The 24,409-nt window shown below is 42.9% G+C and overlaps 1 protein-coding gene across 1 annotated transcript in view; it reads right to left on the bottom strand.

The window, feature by feature from the left end:
- GTF2E1 (general transcription factor IIE subunit 1) overlaps nucleotides 1-24,409 on the bottom strand; it is a 58,078-nt gene that overhangs the window by 30,119 nt on the left and 3,550 nt on the right. The window contains exon 2 of the mRNA XM_033052339.2: nucleotides 22,311-22,788. Within this exon, the coding sequence (XP_032908230.1) occupies nucleotides 22,311-22,758 (448 nt within the window). The 5' untranslated portion in view covers nucleotides 22,759-22,788. The remainder of the gene's footprint in view (nucleotides 1-22,310; nucleotides 22,789-24,409) is intronic.

The following is a 24,409-nucleotide window of genomic DNA, read 5'->3' as shown; positions in this document are numbered from 1 at the left end:
TTTTGACCATCCTGTAATTTAAATGATAGTTAAAATGGATTATTTTTGATTATCTTAACTTTTGAATATCAATTTACAAATTGCTTAGTTTAGTCGAATTACATTTTGAATATTGATTAAAATTGATTGTTGCATTGTATTTCTCATTGAAATTGATCATTTTTCTCTGTAAGCAGAAATTGTTTCTATGTAATGAAAATAATTGAATAATTGAAAAATTGATCATTTGTTTGTTTTCCCTTCCTCTTTTTCTTTCCCCTTATCTTTTCTTACTCTTCTATCCTATCCATTTTCCTATCTTTGTTTCCCTGGGATGTGCTACCAACTCGGACAACTCCTGAAGATGTCAGAATAACACCACGAAGAAGCACTTCTGACAATGATCGTGAGTCACGGGGTGGTGTAAGAGTCGGTCCAAAGATTGCCTGATTCTGCCTCACAATCATTGTCAGAGACTGAGACCCTGAGACCCCCCACCACTCGCTTTGGGCAGGAGCCGCTGGGCCTCGCCAAGGCGGACGTTCTAACGGACTGGTTTTGGTTGTATGCTGTATCGTCACGGTGCGTTGTGCCCTAGCAGGTGCAGGCTGAACCGTACTTTCTGCAGCTGAACAGCAGGCCTCACTCACAATGGTCCATAAATCTCCCCACCTTTGGGCCAGTGGCCCCTCGCCTTGAAATGGACTATAAAATTATCATCCTCAGAAGAGACCCTGGAGAATTCTTTCTCCCCATGGACGGAAGACATCGCCGGATGATCCAAGGACGTCACATCTGTTGGTAGCTATTCTCCCCACCTTTTCTCTCTCTCCTTCTCTCTCTTTCTGTCCTTCCATCTCTCTGTCTCTCAGTCTCTCAGTCTCTCTGTTTCTCTGTCTCTCTGTCTCTCTCTGTCTCTCTATTTCTCTGTCCCTCTGTCTCTCTGTCTCCCTGTCTCTGTCCCTCTGTCTCTCTTTCTCTGTCTCTCTCTCTCCCTACTTCGTTAACTTTTATCCCTCTCCTCTTCACCATTACCGAAAACTGAATTGTTGACCCTCAATAAATTGCTTTGCTGCTTGTTGCTGAACAAAACCTTAGTCTCTTGCTGTTGTCTTTTGCACCCCATGGTTGAACGAACCATCACGACCCCCGCTCAGGTTGTGCGAACCGTGACAGAAGGTGATATATCTTTTCCTCCAAGCTGGCATCACTCTGAATATCTGGGCTTTGTCTTCCTGGAGATCTCATAACTGCAAATGCTGAAAAACAGGTATTAGACTTGATGTAATCTGATGCTAGACTGGCCTGATAAACATCCTCACCAGGGAGAAAGGCTACAGGTGAACAGACAATAACGAGTATGCACAACTGAAAAATATTCTCAATATTCTAAGCGAGTAGGCATCAATAATTTGGTATCAGGTGGGAACAATGTGAGGCCCAGATCACTGTTGGTATTTTCTAGTGAGTGTCAGATAACTAAATTTTGTGAATTTAGTTCACAATTTAAAGGGTAAGGCTTATCACTGCTTTAGGAGACAGGACTGCTATTCCAAATGGAAGAATGCTTAGAATAAGTATAAAGAAATTCAGAAGAGATTGGGAGAAAATACAGCACTTCTGTTAGGGAAAAAAAATGAGAAAAAAAAAATAGAAAAAAGAAAAAATAAGGAAGGGGGGTGACCAGAAGGGGGTAATTGTTTTGGCAGCACACTACAAAGTACCTCAGGTTCATGACAGAGGACAAAGCTGGGAACCAAACTTCCTGTGTTGCAATGAAAGTAAGAGAAAATCTGGCTGCTGTTTATACTAATAACAGCATGACTACAACCTGTTACTCTCCACATGAGAGCAACAGTTATGTTACCCGTATGTTACCCTGTTTTATTCTTCTCTATGAATATCTCCTCCTGATAAATCAGGTGCAGTTTCAGATTCCATACTTGAAGATAGGGACCAACTGTAAAAATTCCAAATAAACAAAATTATACAGCTTAATACACATTTTATTAAGGAAAAGGTGGAAAAATAGACTAGTTTCAAGAAGGTGGTGGTAGAGAACAGCAAATTTTGGGTATTACAGTAAAGAAAACAGTGACAAACCTTTCATTTCACACATACATAAAAAGATTACTCACAGCTTTAATTTGGGGTAAAAAAAACCCTTTTAGGTTAGGGTATTACGAAAAACTGAAGATAAGAAGCCTGGAATACACTAGCCATGGAGGTTAAATTTACCCTGCTTCAGAGAAGGATGATGATATGGCTATCTCTTCTAACCTTGGACTGTATCTGAAAATAAACTTCAGCATATTCTGAAATGCAGATACTTTTGTTGTATTCATTCCCTATTTTGTATCTACTTTTCAAAGCAGAAACACACATAATGTTTTTAAAGCCACAAACATAAAAATCACTACCAAGTATGAAAAATTGAAACAGAACTTCATTCCCACCACTGAGGGTTATTTAATAAACAGAATTGTTAACAACATCTTTCCTTGAAAAATTTGATTCTGCATCATCATTCTGGTTTGCAAATGCTGTATCTTGTTTCAGGTTTTCTCCTGTACATTTTCACTGACAGATTGCCAGTTTTAGATTATGTCTTTCCACTATGTTTATGCTGGAAGTCAGAGAGGCAGGTTCACCGTAATTGAAAGGCACCAGAAAGCACACCCCTCTGGAGGCCTGTATGATTATCCATTCTCCCTTGCCTTCTTGTTAGCTCCAGTAACTGATATTTTAATCAATGTCCCACAGAGCCTGAATGCCTTTCTTGCTGGGACTGTAGCAAACACTTGCACCAGTGCCTTTCATATGACAGACCATCTGCTAACCTGTTCAAGTGAAAGTCCCAGCTGAGTATTTTACTTTAACAGGTTATTTTATGTCTGACTTGATACTGAACATCTCTTGATGCTCTTGTCCTGTTTTCCCAGTCTCCAACACATGCAAGCTGAAAGAAGAGTAAAAAATTGTCATAGGTTGATTCCTATGACAAATTTTTGATCCTCACATTTCTCTTGTCCCTAACACACACTCACCCTTTGGTTGAGTGAACTTGCTGATTTCAAAGCAGGAGAGGAACTTGATCCAACTTGAATTCATTTAAGTGATGACCACTAAAAAACCCAAACCAGTGACTTGCTCAACCCGTCACACTTTAAAGTGGTTTCAGGGGTCAAGACAAAAGAGTACAGTAACTTCATGACTACAAGGCGCACCGGATTATAAGGTGCACTTCCGAGGGTTGGCAAATTTCTGAACTTTATCCATATATAAGGCGCGCTGGACTATAAGGTGCACTTTTTTTTTGCAGCGAGGATCCGCGCGCAACAAAGTAACAAATTAGTAATGGAATTGCGCCATCGTGGGTTTTACTGGCAGTTGCTCATTTTGCAAACATTTTTCACAGATCAGTGTAGCCTTTAAATGCAGCCTAAAAATTAAAAAAAATACAGAGAAAAATCACCCACTTTTATTAAACCTGCCAGCTCCACTCTGGGCATAGCCCAGGGGCACAAGGGCAGTGGGGCCAGGTGGGTTGGGGGCGGGGGGCACAAGGGCAGGGGCCTCAGACGGGAAAGCTTCCTGGTGAGCGGCAGAGCCCTCCAAGCCCTGCGCTGGTCCGCCTCGGTGCCAGGCTGCTCATGGCGTGGCGCGCGGCTCGGCTCGCACTTCCACGTTGTCGGCAATTTTCCGAACTTTGTCCATATATAAGGTGCACCAGATTATAAGGTGCACTTCTGGGTTTTGATCAAAATTTTAAGCTTTAAGGTGCGCCTTATAGTTGTGAAATTACTGTATTCAAGGAGTTTTACCTTCATACTTGAAACACTGTACAGAATCTGAGTCAAGATATTTGCGATTGTTTGCTCTTCATGGTTTTAGCAAATCAAAATAATAATGACTAGCACAAAAACTAGCCTAAGTATAGAGTTTGGTTTCACAAACAAGAAGTTTTATTAATGAATAGTTTTCTTGAAGAAAATTAAACTGTGTTATTTTTGCAGGACAGCTCAATTAAGTCTCTCCTGAATTGGATTGTTCTACACAGAAGTTTAATATATACCAGACCATATGTGAACTTAGCTTTAGCTCATGCCAGTTTAATAGGTGTTCCAGAGTCATAGAAAGAAACTGGCATTCCTATGGTGCACATGAAAGGTAGAAAGAACTTCCACTGAACTTTAGACACTTAAAACCAGACAAGCACACAGGGGCTACTGGTCTGCAGGGCTCCCACCACTGGCAGCAGAGAGAAAGATGCTCTGTTTACAGTTTTCTTCTGCCTCAAGTGTCCATATCTGCTCTGTAAACGCCTAAAATTAGGTAGATTAATACCTTGTCTAGTGTAAGTGCCTGTGCTTGGGAAGATTTACTCTTTCCCTCTCTTCCATTTATTGAACTACATTACTGGAACATTTCCTAATGTTCTGCAAAAGCTTTTTTTTAAACAAAACCATCGCTGACACTAATTCTGGCTTCCTTCTGAAGTCCTCAAAGCAATACAAGAGTTATGTGCATCAGTCTCTTGATCTGCATTTTATTCTATTTTAGCAGAATTAACTAATGAATAGTGCCACTCTGAATACCATATTTTGCAGGCAGATGAAAGGTTGTACAGTTTCAGACAGGGGCATCAGAAATAAAACAATATCCCAGCCTTTCAGGTTTTCTGAGAATAATAATTCAGAAGTCTGAACTCAGAGTCTCTTTCTAGGTTTGTCACCAAGTTATTTCCAATTAGGAACACATCATACACCTACCAATGAATTTATTTACATTTATATATACTTTCACAAGACCTCACTGTAACACTGTCAATTACTGCCATCAGAGAAGAACATTATTGACACTATTATTAGCTCTTTATAATGGATTAATTTAGCTGCAATAGTGCCAGCATATTTTAACATTATACATGAAAAAGCAGCATACACTATCCGATGCAGCATACAAGGCAGCAAACTCATTTGCAAAAAAAAAAAAAATTATCTTGCATGTCTTCTGAGAAGAAAGGAGATAGGCAATGGTATCAAATGCTTATGTTCAGAAAAAAATTGCAAATCTACCTTAACAATGCTAATTTTCTGATTTTTTAATGTTTTCCACTCTTCTTTAACCCAAGTCAGAAAACTCTGTTAAGATATTTCATGTCAATCACTGCAGTAACTTTTAGAGTCCAATGTCAATAGACTGTTTACTCTGACTTGCATCCTGAATTAATTTTCAAATGTATACGTTTTGGAAAAATCTAAGAAACAGTATTCTGAGTATTTCTCTATTCCTGTATTAAACACACTTTTTTGCAGAGCAAGTTTCCATCAAAGATTTGTCCTCCCACACAGATAAGCATCTTCCCTTATTTACACAAGCCAAGATCCTATCACTTTTGCTGGCTTTTCTTCTAACAAATAGCTCCAACTTTCCTAAATATTTAAAAAATAATTTGGCCTCACTCACAACAACCTGAGGAATGAAGCAAATTGTTCCAGTTCCATTTGAACCCACAGGGATGTTTTGCCTTAGTGCTATGACAAAGTAAGGTAACAAAGAATGAAAACAAAAAGCAAAACCTCAAACCACAACCTTCTTCAGCTGCAACCTGCAGAGAGAAGAAGAGAAGAGCTTTTAATGGGAAGCAGGCACAAAAGCAATCACTTGTTATCACTGCAACCCCAAACTGGAATAGCTTCAATTCTCCTTGGGCAGAAGATGAAGAGCATCACTACAAAGTTAGTGGTATCGTCTTCTTTGTGCTCCAAGGACTACCTTTCAGATAGTTCATCATGTAAAAGTCACAGCAATCCATTTTTATCTGATGCACATCCAAAGGGATGCACAGAAACACATGAGACAGGTTAAAGATGTCAGAGAAATCTCAATTTCACAATAGTGTATTCAGTGCGTATAAGGAGTTTCCTTCAAGGTCAAGGAAACTCAGACAAAAGATTCCAGTGGAAAGAAGAAACATTCAGATTTTTGACAAAAGCGGTGAGCAGGAGATCAAGGTGCTTTATTAAAATCCATGCAAGTTTTCTCAAGAGCACAAAACATAGCCTTTCAAATTGACAAACCCAGAGTCTGATTTAACCCTCAAACGACAAAATCATAACGGTCTGGATTAAAAAAAGGAGGATTAAAAGAACTACCCAAAAAAAAAAAGAAAAGATCCTGACATGGGCAAGGTACTGGAAGTTGTCCTTGGAAGAGAAAAGAGGAAATCTAAAACTCCAGATCATTTTTTTGATTGCACTGCCCATCAGTAAAAAAAACTTCTGAGCAAACTACAAGAATATTTATTTATAATTTACATATTATAATAATAATAATACATATATAACATAGTAAAATATAGACTGTAATAGTATGCAATATATTATAAAGCATACACAAAAATAGAATTAGGAACAAGATGAAAACTACAGTAATTTCACGAATACAAGCTGCACCATTTTGACTAAGATTTGGCTCCCAAACCAGAAATGCAGCTAATACTCAGGAGCAGCTAATATGTGAATAATTTTCTGACATTCACAACTTCAGAAGTGCCAGTCAGAGTACCGAGCCGAGCAGCTGCAAAGCCGGCATTTCACAATTGTTACAAATTGTTACTCTGTTGCGCCGTGGGTGGAGCCTGGCTCTCTGCAGGCAGAACAGGGGGTGGGGAGAGAGGAGGAAGAGCTCTCTCCTTCCCTCCTCTGCCGCAGCCCGGGGGAGAGACAGGGAGGCCCCGTACCGCCATTGCCGCGGCCCGGGGAGGCGGCGGGGGCCCCGCGCCGCCATTGCTGCGGCTCGGGGAGGAGGTGGGGTGCTCCATCCCCGCCTGCCACCACGGGGCAGCACCGGGCCGTGGTGACCGAGCCCAGTGGCAGCGGCGGCTGGCCCCCAGAGGCTCCGCCAAGCAGCAGCGCCAGGCTGGGCCACCTGGCCCCGTCGGCAGCCCCGAGCGGGCCGAGCCTGCACAGCCCGAGCCAAGCCAGTAAACCCCGCCCTGCCGCGGTTCTGTTACTATTTGGCAACTTTGTTGCACGCGGGTCCTCGCTGCAAACAACAGAGCGGTTAATACTCAGGTGCGGCTTATTTATGGACAAAAAATGAAATATTTGCCAACACTCAGAGATGCGGCTTATACTCAGTGCAGCTTGTATTCATGAAATTACTGTAGTTTAGAAGATATTTATTATGCTACAAAAAATATTTCCTTGGTATTCCTCCCACCTTGATGGATTGTTTTGCACGCATCCCACTTTGGAGACTGCTGCAAATGGCCTTTTCTCCTCCTTCCAAGGACATTATCTAATCTCTTGCAGCTCAGTGACGAATAGCGTTTACCTTGAGTTAACGCAAAGAAAAAAAAACAACTATGATGGCAGTGATCCAGTGACTAGAATCCAAGACTCAGGAAGGGTGCAGGAGAGATGATATTCAGCCCATTTTGTTAGGGGTTATACTCCATAACACATTGAGGAAAACTGGATATTAGTGGAGGCTAAAGCATGAAAGAGAATTTACTCATAAGAGGGAACGGATCAGTAGTATGAGTTATTAAACAGAAAAAGCACCAAATATTAAGTTTTAGAAAAGGATAATGAGATAAGATAAAGGATAACAAGGAAAATTAGAAGCAATCTGGTTTGGGTGGGAGAAGAGACAATCTTTAACTGCTCTGGATGCTTATCAAAAACAAAAGAAACATTGCCCAGATAAATTAATCACAAAATGATTGCACACCTGGTAGAGAAAACCACTTTTAGAAAGAAAAATCACTGCTAACTGTTAGCCTTAGAGGGCATTTCAAGAGTCTATCCTGGTTCACTTCATACTTCTTCTGAAAGAATTCAAATGTAGATCCTAGGGCGCATATGCTATGGACTAACAAGACAAAATTTGAAAAGGTGGAAAATCCTCAGTAGAAGACAACTGGAATGAAAAACTCCCTACATGAATTACGTACATCATCATTAGATCATTATTAACATCATTATCAATAAGATAATGTTCAGTAAAGTCCAAAGCAGTAATTTATTTTTCCATTATTTTTTTCGTATCTGCACTTTATTTTCTATACTGCCTAGGGATTGTAGCTGTGAGCCTTATAAAGGCACCATTAAATTGGCAGAATAGGTATAAAAACAATATCCCCTATCACCATTCAGACTCTGCAATATTGGGGCACCAACAAAGACTGATGCAGACAATCTGAGTGCCTATGACTGCAACTATATCACATAGAATATTCTCAAAGTAATTTCTGAGTAAGACATCAATTTCAAGTTTTAGCTGCTGTAACCTGAAAAGGCATATCACAAATTATATTACAGGATTTTGCATCACAGCTGACAGCAGATCTTAACTACAGTAATTTCATGACTATAAGGCGCACCCTTTTGAGTAAAATTTCGCCTGAACCCAGAAGTGCGCCTTATAGTCCGGTGTGCCTTATATAATGGACAAAGTTGTGAAATTCGCAAACCTGGAAGTGTGAGCTGCAATGCGGGGGCGGGAGTAGGCAGCCACAGCTGGCAGGAGCTGTGCAGGGAGGGAGGGAGCTGCCCCCGGCCCCAGTTCCGGCGCAGGGGGAATGAGAAGCCGCCAGGCGGCAGCGGCCGTGGCCCGGGCAGAACGAGGAGCTGCTGGGCGGCGCCAGGTGCAGGGAGAACAAGAAGCCGCCGGGTGGCGGTGGCTGCGGCCTGGGGGGAACGAGGAGCCGCCGGTGGCCGCAGCCCAGGTGTGGAGGGAAGGAGCCGCCAGCGGCCGTGGCAGCCAAGCCGCAAACTGAGCTGCGCCAGCCAGCATTGGGCGGGAGTGTCTGGGCCTGTGGCAGCTGCGGCCACCGGGCAGGGGAAGCCAAGACCTGCAGTCACACGGTGGTAGCCAGGAGCTGCGAGCCACACCAGCCGGTGTCAGGGGTGGGCAGGAGTGCGGGAGCCCGCGGCACAGGGAGGGCACCTGGGGCTGTGTTTAAAGGCTACGCCGGTCTGTGAAAAATGTTTGCAAACTGCCAGTAATTTGTTACTTTGTTGCACGTGGCTCAGCTCCTCGCTGCAAAAAAAAAGTGCGAGCCGTAAGCCGAGCCACGAGGGGAGGAAGTGCCACGGGAGCGCCGAGCGCAAGGAGGGGCAGGAGCGGCCAGCCTCTGGCCGGCGGCAGCCATGCAGGCTGGTCGGCACGGCCCAGTCCCCCATCCCAGCCCCCGCCAGCCGCACGGGCTGAGAGGCACCGCCCAGCCCCCCGGCTAGTGGCAGCTGCACAGGGAGAGAGGGGGCAGGCAGCCCCCGGCCAGCAGGAGCCACATAGGGAGAGAGGGAGCAGGCAGCGCCGCGCCGCCCCGAGCCGCAGACGGTCCCAAGCTGCCCTGAACCGCAGCAACCCTGAGGTGTGAGCCGTGGCCGCCCATAACCGCAGCAGCCGCGAGCCACGGCTGCCTCGAGCCCCACCTCACCAGTTGGGGGCAGGTGGGAATGCCGGGCCCCACGCACAGGGAGGGCGCTTGGGGCTGCGTTTAAAGGCTACACCAATCTGTGAAAAATGTTTGCAAATTAAACACCTGCCAGTAAACTCCACGATCGTGGGATTTCGTTACTAATTAGTTACTTTGTTGCACGCGGCACGGATCTTCGCCGCAAAAAAAAAGTGCGCCTTATAGTCTGGTGCGCCTTATATGATCTATAAAGTTGCGAAATTTGCCGACTCCCAGGGGATGCGTCTTATAGTCCGGTGCGCCTTATGGTGGTGAAATTACTGTAGTCATCACAAGTTGAAGAATCCATGTTTTGACACCATGAAATTGTACAGCACACTTGTAAGCAAACACTGCCATTACATTAAAAGTGACTTTATATAGCCTTAATATAAAAATCAGTAAATACATACTAAAAAGTTTTTATTGCACAAATTCTGACGCAGGCAGTGATCTGAGAAGAAAACAGATGACAACTACATAAATTAATTCTCAGATTTCTAAACCTGATTTTGTGTCTTTCAGCATTCAGTAGTTTACAGGGTCCTAATCTCTTTCAAAACTGATTATAAACAAACATATGGACATTAATTGCAAATCTTTGAGCTCTCGTGTGGAGTTTCAAAGAGCAGGCTCGCCAGGCTGATTACTTCCATTTGCTTTCCTTGTCCTTAAGCACGCACTCATGCTTGGTGCCACAAATGTTTCCATCAGAGCAAGCACAATTGGCACAACTCCAAGGCAAATTGCCATCTTGCTATTAGAAATACACCAGAGTGAGCTAATAAATTAAAATTCAAATAAAAAGAGAACCAAGCTCTTATTCCTTCCTTTTACAGGTGCAAGAGCAGCAGTTCTCCAATGATCTTGAATCTGAATAACTCATTACCTGTACTCTGAAGAGGCAGAATGAGGGTATAAATTACTCATTTAACAAGCCTCTTTCAATCCAAGAGAGCAGTGAAAGTCAGAAGAACCTCAGAAATTTGTAAACATTTGCTTATAATTTTGTCATCTAGTTAAATATAAAATTTCAGAACAGTGCTGAAGACCAGCAGAGACTCGATGGTATTTATGAGGCATTGGTCCTACTGACGTGGGATACAGAAGCTCAGAGTTGCACAGAATTGGAGTCTTGCAAAAACTATTTGATAGAAAAGATTCTGCTCCAAAAACTGTCAGTCTAACCAGGCAAATCAAGCAAGTGTGAGGAAATAGTGTTACACATTTCCCTTTTGGAAGACAGAGAACCTAAGTAGTAAGTGATAAAGCCATGTAATGATGCGATAGAAAGGGGATCTCTGGAGCTCATGCGCAGTTTAAGCTGTGGAATCTGAACAAGTCACCCAAGGAGCATTTAGAAGGAGCTAAAAACTGCATGCTGATGGGCACAGGTCAAACTCAGGCTCAGCCACATCTTCCCTGGTTCCACAACTGCAGCTGTTTTGCCCTTCACTAGACTGTAACTACCACAGTCTGGGGAACACACAAGGCAGATCCTGAACACTCCAATGAGTACTACAGATTTGGATGACAACCAGAATCATGTTTCGGAAGCAAATATTAAACTGCTGAGAAGCACAGCAGCCTTTGTTGCCTAAAAGCAGCAAGCTCCTGTCAGCATTACAATTTACTGCTTTTGTGGGTCATTACTCCAGCTCCAGATTAAGATGAATCTCTAAAGCATTTACCAGTGACAAGACCCTTGGTTGAGAGGGAGGACCATAGGCAGGGCTGAGGAACTCAATCCTCAACAAAAACATTCCAATCTAGACACCTGATGTTCAGTTATCACATGAAAATATTTGGGTGATAGTAAGCAGCTCAGCTCTTGTCTTGAGAACACACAGATTTCCTTGAGTTAAATTCTTTAAAATGCAAAAAACTATAAAGTCAAGCACAGAACCAGCCCAGAGTTTTAGCTGATAGAGCATCACATACAGCACATGAGAATTATTGCCTTTTTCTTTATCAGCTTCTCTGACATTAAGGTTGTTACACCAATATTTTTACACAGACATACAGATCAGCCAATTTAATTACAGCTCTTACTGTCTTCTCATAGGAAAAGAATATTGGGTTCTGTTTGTTTTTAAAATTGATGTGGTCTGTTCACAACAACAATCATATATTTATGTGATCCTGTTCACAAAGCAGGAAGAACCAATGAGACTGTCATCTCTCCATTTCAGCTTGAGTGAAGATTCACAAATCACTTAATCCTTTATCTTTTATGGTCAAGTCAACGTTTTTTAGGCTTCAGGGTAGATAAGCAAACCCCTTTTTAATCAGTTTCAGCAGCTCAGTGCAATTCTTATGGAAATGAGAAAGTTATCTCTTCTTTCAACTCCACTGAATTACATTCCAAAGTTGCTAATCTCTTTGCAACGTAAAACTACAGTATTCAAGTATTCCCATAATCATGGACATTAGGAGTTTATATACTCCAGTCATGCAGTAAAACCACTAAAGGCATTTATCTACAGTAATTTCACAATTATAAGCTGCACTATTTTGACTAACATTTTGGTCCGTACCCGGAAGTGCGGCTTGTAATCCAGAGCAGCTTATATATGAAAAATGTTCTAAAAGTTGCCAACCCAGAAGTGAGAGCCCACAGCACCACCAAGCTGAGCTGGAGCCCGGTCGGCCCTGGAAGAGGCAGGTGGCGTAGGGGAGGGCCAGTGGCGTGGGGGAAGCCCGGTAGAGCCGGGGTCAGTAGCGTGGGGAATCCCAGCAGCGCGGAGCTGCCCGGCAGAGCCAGGAAGCCTGGCAGTGTGGGGCTGCCCGGCAGAGCCTGGAAGCCCGGCGGCGCAGGGCCACCCGGCAGAGCCCGGAAGCTCAGCAGAACCGGGGCCAGCAGCGCGGGGAAGCCCAGTGGTGCGGGGCCGCCCAGCATCACAGGGAAACCCGGCAGAACCGGGATCAGCAGCACGGGTGAGCCCGGAAGCGCGGAGGAGCCCGGACGAGCCAGGCCAGGGCGAGTAAACGTAGCAGCAGCGCAGGCAGCAGGCGGGGGCGAGTGAGCCCGGTAGCAGTGGCAGCGCCGCCCGGCTGGTCCCGAGCGGCCCTGCCAAGCAGCAGCACCGAGTTGGGCCACCCAACCCCGTCGGCAGCCCTGAACGGGCTGAGCCTGCCTGGCCCCGAGCCGAGCCAGTAAACCCCCCTATCCCGCGATTCTGTTACTAATTGGCAACTTTGTGAAAGTTGCACACGGATCCTCGCTGCGAACGAAAGTGCGGCTAATAATCCAGTGCAGCTTATATATGGACGAGGACCTAAACGTTGCCAACATCCCGGAAATGCGGCTTATAATCAGGTGCGGCTTGTAATTGTGAAATTACTGTACTTGAAAACAGGATTGTTTTCAGAAGCAGTGTAATTTAACTCTTTTCCCCAGCCTGAAGTCAGCAAACTGAATCATACTGTTTCAGACTAACAGCAAAGGGAATCCAGAAAAGACAGCCTGCCTTAGCTCCATCTGTAAGCACAAAGTACCCGATTATTATTAGCCACTTACATTAACTCATATTAAGTCCTCAAGAAAAAACAAGAAAGTAAGACTAAAACTATTAAACAGCCCAAGAGGAAGAAAAATTTTGACTGTGAAAAGAGAAAAATGTTTCCATTATGCAATTTTAGACTGGCATTTTCAGAACAGTTTTGTATTACTGAGCTTTCTCCCATTCCACCAAAGCAGCTGCCTGCTTCCTTCTGACACCCTGATTTCTTTTAATCATTGAAGACAGGATGCTGTGTCCTGATGGAATGCCCTTCCTGGCCATCCCTGGTAGAGAGAATTAAAAGCCTTGGCAATCCTTTTGAAGTGCAAATCTTCACCAAGTCAGTTTCATGCCTCTTGTTATTGTTGCCTCTCTCAGAAGAGCACAGTTTAGGTGGAACACTGAACTGTTTACTGATCTTCTAAAAAGCACTTGAGATCACATGATCTCTGTGTGTACTTCCACTGTCCTCTTTCAAATTCCCAGATCTCACTTTATTCAAGCAAAAAAACCTTGATAACTCTAGATTGCAAAAAAGCTCGTCCCTCAAGTGGTGGAATTGCTTACCTGAACATGGGTCAACAGATTTTCTTTCTTCAAGCTCCATGCCTGACCTGCAGTGGGCTCTGGAAGACACATATCTGTACAGGAAGGGAACGCTTGAGCCTCCAGATTGTACCCTGACAGCACTCTGGGAGAAAACACACACAGCTGTATCACTGTGATCTTAAACTGAAAGCCAAAAAGCTTTCTGGCCAAGAACCAAGTATACCTATACAGAGACAGTCCAGGGGTCCAGTCAGCAGTTTAAAATACATTTCTCTAGAGCACTCTACAGGATACAAGTTAATAAGCTCTGCCAGGGGGCCACAGCAGGTGATCAGTGGATAATGAGGCATGCAAGGTGCTCTAAGGGCAAAGCAGTACTGTAACTCAGCTGCGAAATAGCAACTTGATCACAAATTGCAATGTGTATATGGAACTGCCCTATATGCATTTATTTCCTGACCATAGTTTAGGCAGTAAACTTGAGAAAATTAACAACCAAATTTCCTTCAGCATTTCACAAAAACATTAACTGACACTTCATGCTACAATTTCCCCTTCTTGAAGAGCTGGAATTGCACTTAGAGAACAATTTAACCTTTAATTAAAAAAAAAAAAAAGGTAGCACCTTGAGAACTTAGTATTGTCTAGAGGAACACCATGTTGCTCATTCATCTCAGTGTGCAGATCATTTTTAGCTCAACTAAATTTAAATTACTGTAATACAAATTTAAAGTAAAGACATTTCTCTTGAAAGGTAAATTAAACATTCAAAAACTGGACTGCATGAGACACATCAAATTATTGGCAATTCAGAAGCATCAGATGATTTAACATGTGTTCACTATAAACTAGAAGAGAAGAATCCCTTCCTCCTCTCCAGAAGCTATTTTTGCTCCAGCTCATATGCACAACCTCAGCAGCTCTGAGCTGACAGAGTTCTTCCTTTGGTTCTACTGTGGATAAAGTAAGCCAGACACCAAGTCGAGAAAAACACAACTGGACAGAGGGATTATCCAAAGGAAGCCCAATGGGAATCACAGATAGGTATATTTTCTTTCAGTCAAGAAGATTAGATCAAAATACCAACTGAGCCAACATACTATACCCTTGAACTGCATCCAATAGCAGAGAGACTACAGTATAAACTACAGGATTCTCCAAGAGCTCTCAATCTGACTTACAGATCCCAGTGACTGAAAGAGTAACACCCTTTGCAAATTATATTACCAAGGATGCAGTTTCAAAAGAACAAGTCACTGGAACAAAAGAAAGGAATGTTGCAGTTTAGCTTTCATCACTATAAATGGCTTAGCAATATTCACAGACTTTACAGAGATTTTTCACAGGTTTACAGATTTTTTTCTTGCTGCAATCTATTTCAATCTGCAAAGCTAAGAGAAGCTAAAGTGATGACCTTTACTTGAAGGGCAATTACTTCTTGTACTTCAGATAATAAAATGCCCTTCACAGATAAAACAAAAAAAATTGCATCAATGCAATGCATTTACCAGATAGGTTTTTTAATCTAAGAGACACAGCATCCCAGTCAGATGTCAATGCGGAATTCAGGGAAGCGACCAGCCAGCATTTTACAGGCAGCAGGTTATCCTCTTAGCTGACGTTCTGCACAGCACAGGTTCCAACCCTTCCTTCACCTATTTCTCCATCAAGCTAAGAAATTCATGGTTAGACCAGCTGGTTATTTTCCAGCCAGGGTGCCCAACCCACAGGGAAAGGATTCAAGTTACAGATGCAACCTTTAAGTCACTCTACAGAGTATTCCTACTTTGAGGAAAACATGCATTAATTCTGATATGGTTTTCTCAGTCTTCCTTTCTCTGTGGCTCCAAGGCTTATCAAGCTGAAGCAGAGTGAAGCTGACAGGAATACTCTTGGAGATTTTGCCAGGAACTTGAATAGAAACAGAAAAACTAAGCAGAGCATGGACACTTTCCTACTTCTTGTGTTTGCCAAAAGCTCTCAGTGGCAGCACAGACAAACAAAATGTGCTTGTAGAATCAAGGAAAAATCACACCAATCAGTTTTCATGCACTTAAAAAGCTAACAATGATAACAAAAACACAATTTCAGAGAACGTGAAGTCGTTTAAAGCAGAACTGTTCCGAATCCTTTCTTTTCTAAGAGAAGTTTTAGTACGCCTATCTACATTGAGACTTGCCAAGTCCTCATTTTGGCTAGTTAAAACTGTAAATCGTAGTAGTAGCATCATCTAGCACATACATGGCACTACATGGCAGACAAAGCTAAAAATGCCTGAAAATCATTGATCTCAAAGGACAAGAAACGAGCATAAAGATCAAACAGGACTGGCTACATTGTGTGAATATATAGAATAAATAGCTCCAAGTTATTTATTTTTTGTAGTGGTTGAAAGGGACGGAATACAAAAAGATGTGTACTAGAAATGGACACAAGAGCTCTCCAAGAAAGGGTAAGGCAATTAAAGCAAGGAAAAGGGGAAGTACAATAAAAAATTAACAAAATAGATAGGACAAGCTCATAAGTAATTTGAATCAGATGAGGAAATTTTGAAGCTAACGTAGAACTTGCCTGAGGAAGTGGGAATTCAAAACAAGATAAGAAGACAGATGCGTTCGGAGCAGCTCACAGGGAATGAAGTGAGGAGCTGAGCACTCAGGAGAAAAGGCAATAGCTCCAGAAGTCAGCACACAAGATCGAAGCAAAAAAAAATGAAAGACTATTCAAATTTCTAACCTCAGAAACGAGGCCCAAACCATACAAGCGCTCAGCTGCACACAGGTTGCCTAAATGTGATATTAAGTGCCTTGCGACAGGTACAGAAAAGCAGCCTCTGAATGCATTATGTGCAATTCTCACAAAGGACATGTGAGAGGCTGACAGTAAAACAAGTGGGTTAAAATTATATTCAAGGTGTTGTCTTTCCTTCTGGAAAACTGATATTGTCACCCTCAATTTGTTCTTCCCAAATTAAATTTCTTATCAGTACACAAAATAAGAAAGGCATCCAGATACACAGAATGTTACCACTACAGTGCATTTATAGGAACAGCTAGGTATCCCCACAAAATCATTCACCAAACCAAGAGCAAATTGTGGGAAGATGAAGAGCAGACACATAATTAACTATTGTGATTTCCAAAAGCAACAAAATACTTCAGTGATTACAACTGTGATTAAGAACATCCCAACAAGTATCACCTTTCGGATTCACATGATGCACTTCCATCCTTTTCTTTCCACTACCATTCACACCTTATCTAACTGAATATTATGGTGAGGACACAATGTATAGATGGACATGAGAGATCAAGTTTAACTACAATGTACTGGTAACATCAACATTTTTCTTCACAGTAACAGAAATGAAAGAAACACAAGACTGTGTAAAAATTATATTGCAAAGGTGGAAGACAGCAATGGAAAAATTCTACATCTAGCCTTACACTTCCTAACATTAAATTCACTTGCTACACTAGTGCGTATCCTAACACAGTTCAGTATTTAGAATACCTAAGGAAATCCAGGGCTGAATACCAGTGTGATGCACTGCAGAATCTCCTTTCTGCTACTCCTTCACTTCCACTTCAGTCTTTCAAACTGACCTTGAATTTGACAGAACTCCAACACAACACTAGATTTACAAATATGATTAGGGTATGAGAATAGGATACATTAGAGACCTTCTCCAGCCAGATCCAATTAATCACGCTACAGAAATACACATCCATGAACCTAATTTCCAATTTCTACATTAAGGAAGTCAAGCCCATCTGTAGAGAGAAAAGACAGAGCCCTCTGTCGGGTGAGAAATGCAGTTCCTCCTGTCCTTCTCCCACACTCCACTGAATGCCCGTGGGCAGATTTAATTCTCCAAACATCCAGTCCGCAAAATGGTATAGAGTTGCTGGGATTGATCTGCAATTCAAGGGATTGGTCTGCAGAACCCAAATTTCTGCAGCTTCTACATTTAAAAGCACAGAGGAAAACATTCTTCCCAGAGGTTTAAGAGACTAACATCTTATCTCTAGGTGAAACAGGAAAAGCCTTATACCAGTGCCTGGCAGTAGACCAAGTTCAGCAGTGTTATTCACATCACACATCTCACAGATGGCTTTTCTTACTGCTCCTCAAGCAAACTCTTTCCTTGTACACCCCTTGCCTCAAGAGACAGCCCTTATCTCGTTCAGGGGAATAGCTGAAACTTTCCACCTGCATAAGGCTTTATCACATCAGTAGCTGCAAACTATTGCTCACGAGCAGAATGAGGAGCAATGAAATACCAGAGGTACGGTCAGACAGCAGATGATGGCACAAGGGAAGGCAAGGATCAAGTGCTTATACTAAGATATTCCAGGAAAACAACAATCTTTTGTCTTTTTCAGTCATCCTATCTGAAAAACAAAGCTAGAAGTAACACTTTTCATTCGTCAGCATTATTGTTTTCCCTCCTGTAGATTACAAAACACTCACCAAAGTAGCTGCTCAGCCTGTAGCAACCCAGTCTGCACTGATTTCCATCTACAGGCAAACTCTTTAATCAGAAAGTTCTTCTAAGGTTTGATACAAGTTTACATTGCAAACTTTTGCACAATAAAATAATGCTGTGCTCACACTTGTTTCCCTGTAAAACCAGGGGTTACTGATATTGCTTCTTCGGAGGCAACAGTAAAAAACACCAGCTGGAATCTGTTCAAGCTCCTCATGTAGAACAGATGGGGCTACAACTCCTGACTTGGGCATGCCATGCTCAGAGTTAACAGGCACTCACTCAATGGTCATACAACAAAGCAACTCCTTCAACACAGTATGCATTTCTTTTCACTTTTTGAAAGATCTCCTTGTGAGTTGAAGCAGTAGAAAAACTCCAGTTTCTGGCATCATCCTCACTTTCACCATCTCACATCCTGTCCTTGAACTTCCTTCAAGTACCAGATAAGAGATGTTCAACCTTTGACAGCACAGAAAGCCTTTGGAGCTTTTTTGGGTTGAGACATTTAATGGCAGAAAAAGGGATGGAGGAAAAAATCTTATAATGCTTTTAAAAAGCGAGAACACACTCTCAAAGTAATGCTCCTATTTAAAAATCTACAATTAAAATTACTTTAGTGGCAAACACGCTGCTCTGTTCAAAATATTTTTTCCAAATTAACTGAAAAGTAGTCAAAGCACATCTGTACCTATATGCCCTGAAAACACACTCTTCTCCTATCAATTATTTTCTCTCAGCAGACTTGTGTCTACCCTTCAAAACCATTAATAATCATATTTTCTGATGAAAAAAATAAACACTTGGGTTCATTTCAGCATTATTCAGAGATGGACTAAAGAACAGAGCCAAAAGAGAGCTACTTGACCCATAAGAAACAAATGTTCTGCTATATTCAAGAAGTAGACACAGATGCTGTGGTAAAAATTAAACAGCTTGACAGATCCATATTATGAACAGGTTCTTCATAAGCACTCTTAATTCACAAATTCCAGTATAATGGCCACAATCAAAGGGTGGTTCAGGAAACCTTTTCACCCTTGCTAATAAGGAAGGGTAAGAGCAGCTCTTCTAATTCTCAGACAACAATTGCTCAGAGCTTGCATTTGAGTTGTAGATAGGAAAGAGGAAAGCAAATCAGAAGAAAGCACAGGATATCTAAATCACACTCATCTCTGAATGACAAGGACAAAAGGCAGCCAGTGAAAGAGGGGATCTTTTAAGAAAAAAACTCTTAATTTAGGTGCAGCTTGGTCCAGACTGGTACAGAGGATGCCTTCCATATCGTACCTACTCCATGGATTAACAGATTTTAGCCCTGCAGGCCTTTTAATTCACAAAGTTTTATCAACATAGTTGCAGTCTAAGAGCAGCTCAGGTCAGCTGCGACTGAAGCTACGTGGCTTTCAGCTACCTTTCAGCAGTTATACCGCCACAAGTTTCCATGAGTGGGAGAGATTTATCTTTAGCACTGAAAGGAGCTAAAGACATTCTTGAAAAAGGATGGCTCTCACTGTCTAATAAACCTTGTTTCTTTGCATGCCTCGACCTCATGAGCTTCCTCTGTGAAAGACCAGGGGTCTCTCAAGTCTTTTCTAGGACAGAATTCCAGAGCAGCAGGAAACATCTGCAGACAACACATTCCACAGCAATATAAAGTAGACATACAAAAGTATCATTGTGCCCTATCTAGAGGACTTAAAAATGATATAAAGAAATACAGAATATACATAAATTCTAGGTAGGTATATTCTTACTCAAAATAAGTGGAAATAAACTGACATTCTTGTTATTTGCACAAATAGTGACAAAACTCCTGGAAATTCCTGAGAAAACAGTACTCAGCTGATTCCTCCATCAGAACATAAAACACTCCATGTGCCAGTGAATAATTTCACATTTTGGACATCTCTAGTGGCTGTATTGCAGACAGACCCTTAGTTGACTATGTCAGCTCCTGGAGCACAAGTCTTGGTATCAAAGCCAAATCCCGGCATTATTATTTTCAGCACCTCCTTGACAGGCAATTCTTTGCTCTCAGAACTCACTGCCCATGTAGGTTGGGAAGCAATGGCCACAGGCCTTTGCTAAGTGCTAGAGGTACCTTAGGATCAGCGTCTCACACTTCCCACTGTGTGTGTTCACTGCACTGGTTCTCTACTCCCTCCTTACCAATGAAAACTGCAAAAGCACCATTTCCTCTTCAGCCCAATACACACAGCCATAGCCACCACAAATGATCATTAACTGTGGAGGGCACACAGAGTTTCTAGACTCAGTGGTGAGCACAGAAATTCTGTGCTGGCACTGCTGGTTTGGTGCTTCACAAGGAAGCAATTTCTACTCAGCAAGCTGCACTGGATTTCATCAACAACTGTTACTTGACTTAGTGGATTCTTCTCTATTACTAAGTAACATCTTCATGGTTGCTCCAGTAAAGGAGTTTCACAGCTTTTTAACTCCGGAGGCAGTAAAAAGGGAAAATGATAGGCTGAACATTTCCTGGGTGTTCGCACTTGGCAGATTGAACACCAGTAACCCTAGCTTCAGTGTTGCTAAACAGCCAAATTTATAGTTTCTCATTATGTTAACTGACACAAAACATAACACTTCAATGTATCCGAGAGCTCTCCTGACTTTTGTCCTCTCACTTTTCTGAAAAAGTAAAATCAGGACAGACAATTCAAAAGGAAAAAAAGTAAAAAGTAAATTAACACCTAACCTCCCTGCCTTCCCCCCGGAATAATCCCAGATTAGACTAGCAAAACAATCTCAGCATGTGCAGGTGTTCTTCCTTTTATTCCTTGGCATAGAAGCACAAAGTAGATAGTGACACCCCAGAAAGACTCTCATTTCATATGCATGAGACAGATATGCACTTCCACTGAGACTTGCACGTGAATAAGAATCTTGTTTACTCCCACAGACAAGTCCGTAATTAATTTCTTTTAACTTTTGTGAGACTGTCTGCACCAGGAAACAAGGTTGTGCAGTATAATGCACTAGGTATTAGAATATTAAACAGTGACAACTCACTTCTTGCATGGCCAGCTAAAATCAACTCTACACATGCCCTCGCTTCAAACTACCTGGAAGTCTAACAGTTTGCTGACAAGACCAGGTTGTACTGAAAAGACATCAGCTTCCAACAAGGACAGATTGCCTTATTCACCCTTGACTTTGACTTCAATAAGACTTCCATTTCTCTCCTGCTTGTCACTCAAAAGCATTTCACCAAGATTCCTATTTGTCTGTATACACTATTTTCATATTCTGCTCAAACATTTACCACCTGCAGAAACAGAGTGTCCTCTAGCTCTGGCCAAGTTGAAAGAAAATTCTCCTAAGGCTCTGCCTCCTTGAAGTCCAGCACTCAGAGCCACAGGAGACAGCAAGAGTACAGTAATTTCACGATTATAAGCCGCAATGAGTATAAGCCGCACTTCTGGGTGCCAGCAACTTTTCGTTCTTTGTCCATACATAAGCTGCACCTGATTATAAGCCGCAAGTTACAATACAGAGTGTGATAAAAGGTATCTATGCTATCACCATCTGTTGAGGGTGGGGGCAGTGATCCTTATCTCCATGGGAGATATTCTACTAATGGGTCAGCCATTGAAACCAGGCAGGGCATTGCTCTTTATCTTTTCACAACCCATCCTTCCTCCAGAAAGTCATTTTCTGCTAATGGCCCACTGAGTCCCACTGGCTCCAGCCAGGGGGAAGAGCCCAACATTTCTTACCAAGATAAAAACAGAGGTTTTGGGACACTAAGGTAGCCCTTTTCTCCACTGGACTCCAGAGGAAAACCGGATTTCTCCACATCACCACTGGACCTCCGGAGGGAAACTGCACCTTCTACAGGACCACTGCTTCAACTGAACCACATCTGTCACTGCAGGAGGATTGCAACTACCATTTAATCGAACTGCTACCAACACCCTGCCTGACGGGGTGTCAGGTTGTACTCTGACTTTGTTAGGGTTTGGAGCTTGTTTCTTTGTCGTACTGTATTTCTATTTTAATTTCCCTAGTAAAGAACTGTTATTCGTAATTCCCATATCTTTGCCTGAAAGCCCCTTGATTTCAAAGTTATAATAATTTGGAGAGAGAGGGTTTACATTCTCCATTTCAAAGAGAAACTCCTGCCTTTCTCAGCAGACACCTGTCCTCCAAACTAAAACAGCAACTTTTCATTCTTTGTCCATATATAAGCCGCACCTGATTATAAGCCGCACTTAGGGTTCGGACCAAAATTTTAGTCAAAATGGTGCAGCTTATAATCGTGAAATTACTGTACTCTTATTAGTTGTACCTTTACCTGTCCTGGGGTCAAACAGCTGGTTGGCCTCCAAATCTGTGAAAGTGCTGAAGCAGATGGGGCATTTAAAAGAGGCACGGTTGGTGGAGTCTCTCTCATCGGTCTCGATCCTGCGGCGCATATGATCCAGCTTGTATTTGACCACATTGACAAGCAGGCGGTAGTTAATGAAGTAATAGTTATGGCGCGTGGTTTTGCCATCAGCAGCTGTCTCAACCCGCATCCTGCACTTGATGAACTTGTCACCCTTAAGGGTGTTGAGGACAGCCCTCAGCTGCTTTCTGTCGAACTTCAGAAGCTCCAGCATGTCCTCCTCCTTCACGCAGGGGTTCCTGATGAGGATGTCCAGAGCCAAAGCATGCTCAATGCCATAAAAGCCACGCACCACATATTTGGCAAGGCGTTTGAGAGCTGCTGGGACCTCAGTGAGGACGTCTGGGTCTGTCATAGCAGGTCCAGATCGTGAGTTTCATATATACTGCAACAAAAAATAACAGATGGATCTTAGCTAGTCTTCTAACTTCCAAAGTTCTTATTTATCTCATCTAGAGAAAAGGATGGGGTACTTTCCATTTCCCCTTCCTAAGCCTTGTACTGTCGCCTTAGGTGTCAATAATGTTACAGGAAAAAGGAAATTATACCTCTCATTCAAAGCAAAATGATACAAACTTTTTTAAAAGCACACAAGAAATCAGTACCAAAACACACAGCAAATTTCATTTGTATTCAGTCACAGCTAACACCGCTATAGTAAGAAAGCTGTCATGAAGCTGAGCTCCAGAAAATAGCTTTGGGATAGCTAAGACCTGTAAATAGGAGAAAGCAAAAAATGGTTACAGCAAGAAAGGTCCTAAGACAGCCCAAGAGTGGAGTCTGAGGGCCTCAGCTGACATGACTTGACCCCATTGTAAGCAGCCCTGTCTGGTCTAATACCTGAGCCATCCCTGGGCAGAGATACACTATGTGGACAGCTTGCTGTAGAGGATGGTATGCATTCAAGCAAAAGCTCCCAGCTGCACCATGACAACAGATCCCTGCTCATAAACAGACCTCAGTCAACTATCTGCAGCATGAAAAGCATTACATATACCAACTCCTACATCATAAACTTCTTCAGCCTTGTTCTTATACAAGAAAATAGGTCCTTACAAAGGACAGAACCTTCATTTAAAGTCCCACTCTCAGGTCTAAAAGCCCATGAATAATATAGCATAATAAATTAAGCAAAAATCAAGACATACCAAACATGAAGTGATGATGTGTTTCACAAAGACAAAAGTATTCCATGAAGTATCCGTTGAGTTACTTACCACCACTTACCAGGTTGTCTGTGACAAGACAATAATTTCTAAGTACAGTAATTTCATGATTACAAGCCACACCTGATTATAAGCCGCACCTCCAGGTGTCGGCAACCTTTAGGTCTTTGTCCATATATACGCCGCATCTGATTATAAGCCGCACTGTCGTTTGCAGCGAGGACCGGTGTACAACAAAGTTGCCAATTAGTAACAGAATCACAGGATGGGGGGTTTACTGGCTCGGCTCGGGGCTGGGCGGGCTTGGCCCACTCAGGGCTGCCGACGGGCCAGGTGGCCCAACTTGGCGCTGCCGCTCAGCGGGGCTGCTCAGGGCTGGCCGCCACTGCCACCGCCACTGGGCTCACTCGCCCCAGCCTAGCACTGCCCCGCGGTGGCAAGCAGGGACGGAGCCCGCCTGCATCCACGGTGGCAGGCAGAGATGGTGCCCCTTGCCTTCCCCACCTGCCGCAAGGCCAGCAGGAGGGAGCCCCCCGCCTTACCCCTGGGCCATGAGGCCAGCAGAAAGGAGCCCCCCGCCTACCCCCTCGCGGTGCTTGCAGGGAGCCCGCCTCCACCCGCCGCGCAACAGAGTAACCAATTTGTAACAATCACGCAATCCCAGGTTTTACTGGCAGGTGCTCTGTTCTGCACCTTGGCTTGCACTTATGGGTTCGGAAATTTCAAAAATTTTTTCATATATTAGCCGCTCCTGAGTGTAAGCCACATTTCCGGGTAGGGATCAAAATTTTAGTCAAATTGGTGCAGCTTATAATCGTGAAATTACTGTACTCTACTTTC

Source organism: Catharus ustulatus, chromosome 2 (genome assembly GCF_009819885.2).
Source record: "Catharus ustulatus isolate bCatUst1 chromosome 2, bCatUst1.pri.v2, whole genome shotgun sequence".
Taxonomy (NCBI): Eukaryota; Metazoa; Chordata; class Aves; order Passeriformes; family Turdidae; genus Catharus; species Catharus ustulatus.
This window is presented reverse-complemented; position numbering and strand designations above follow the sequence as displayed.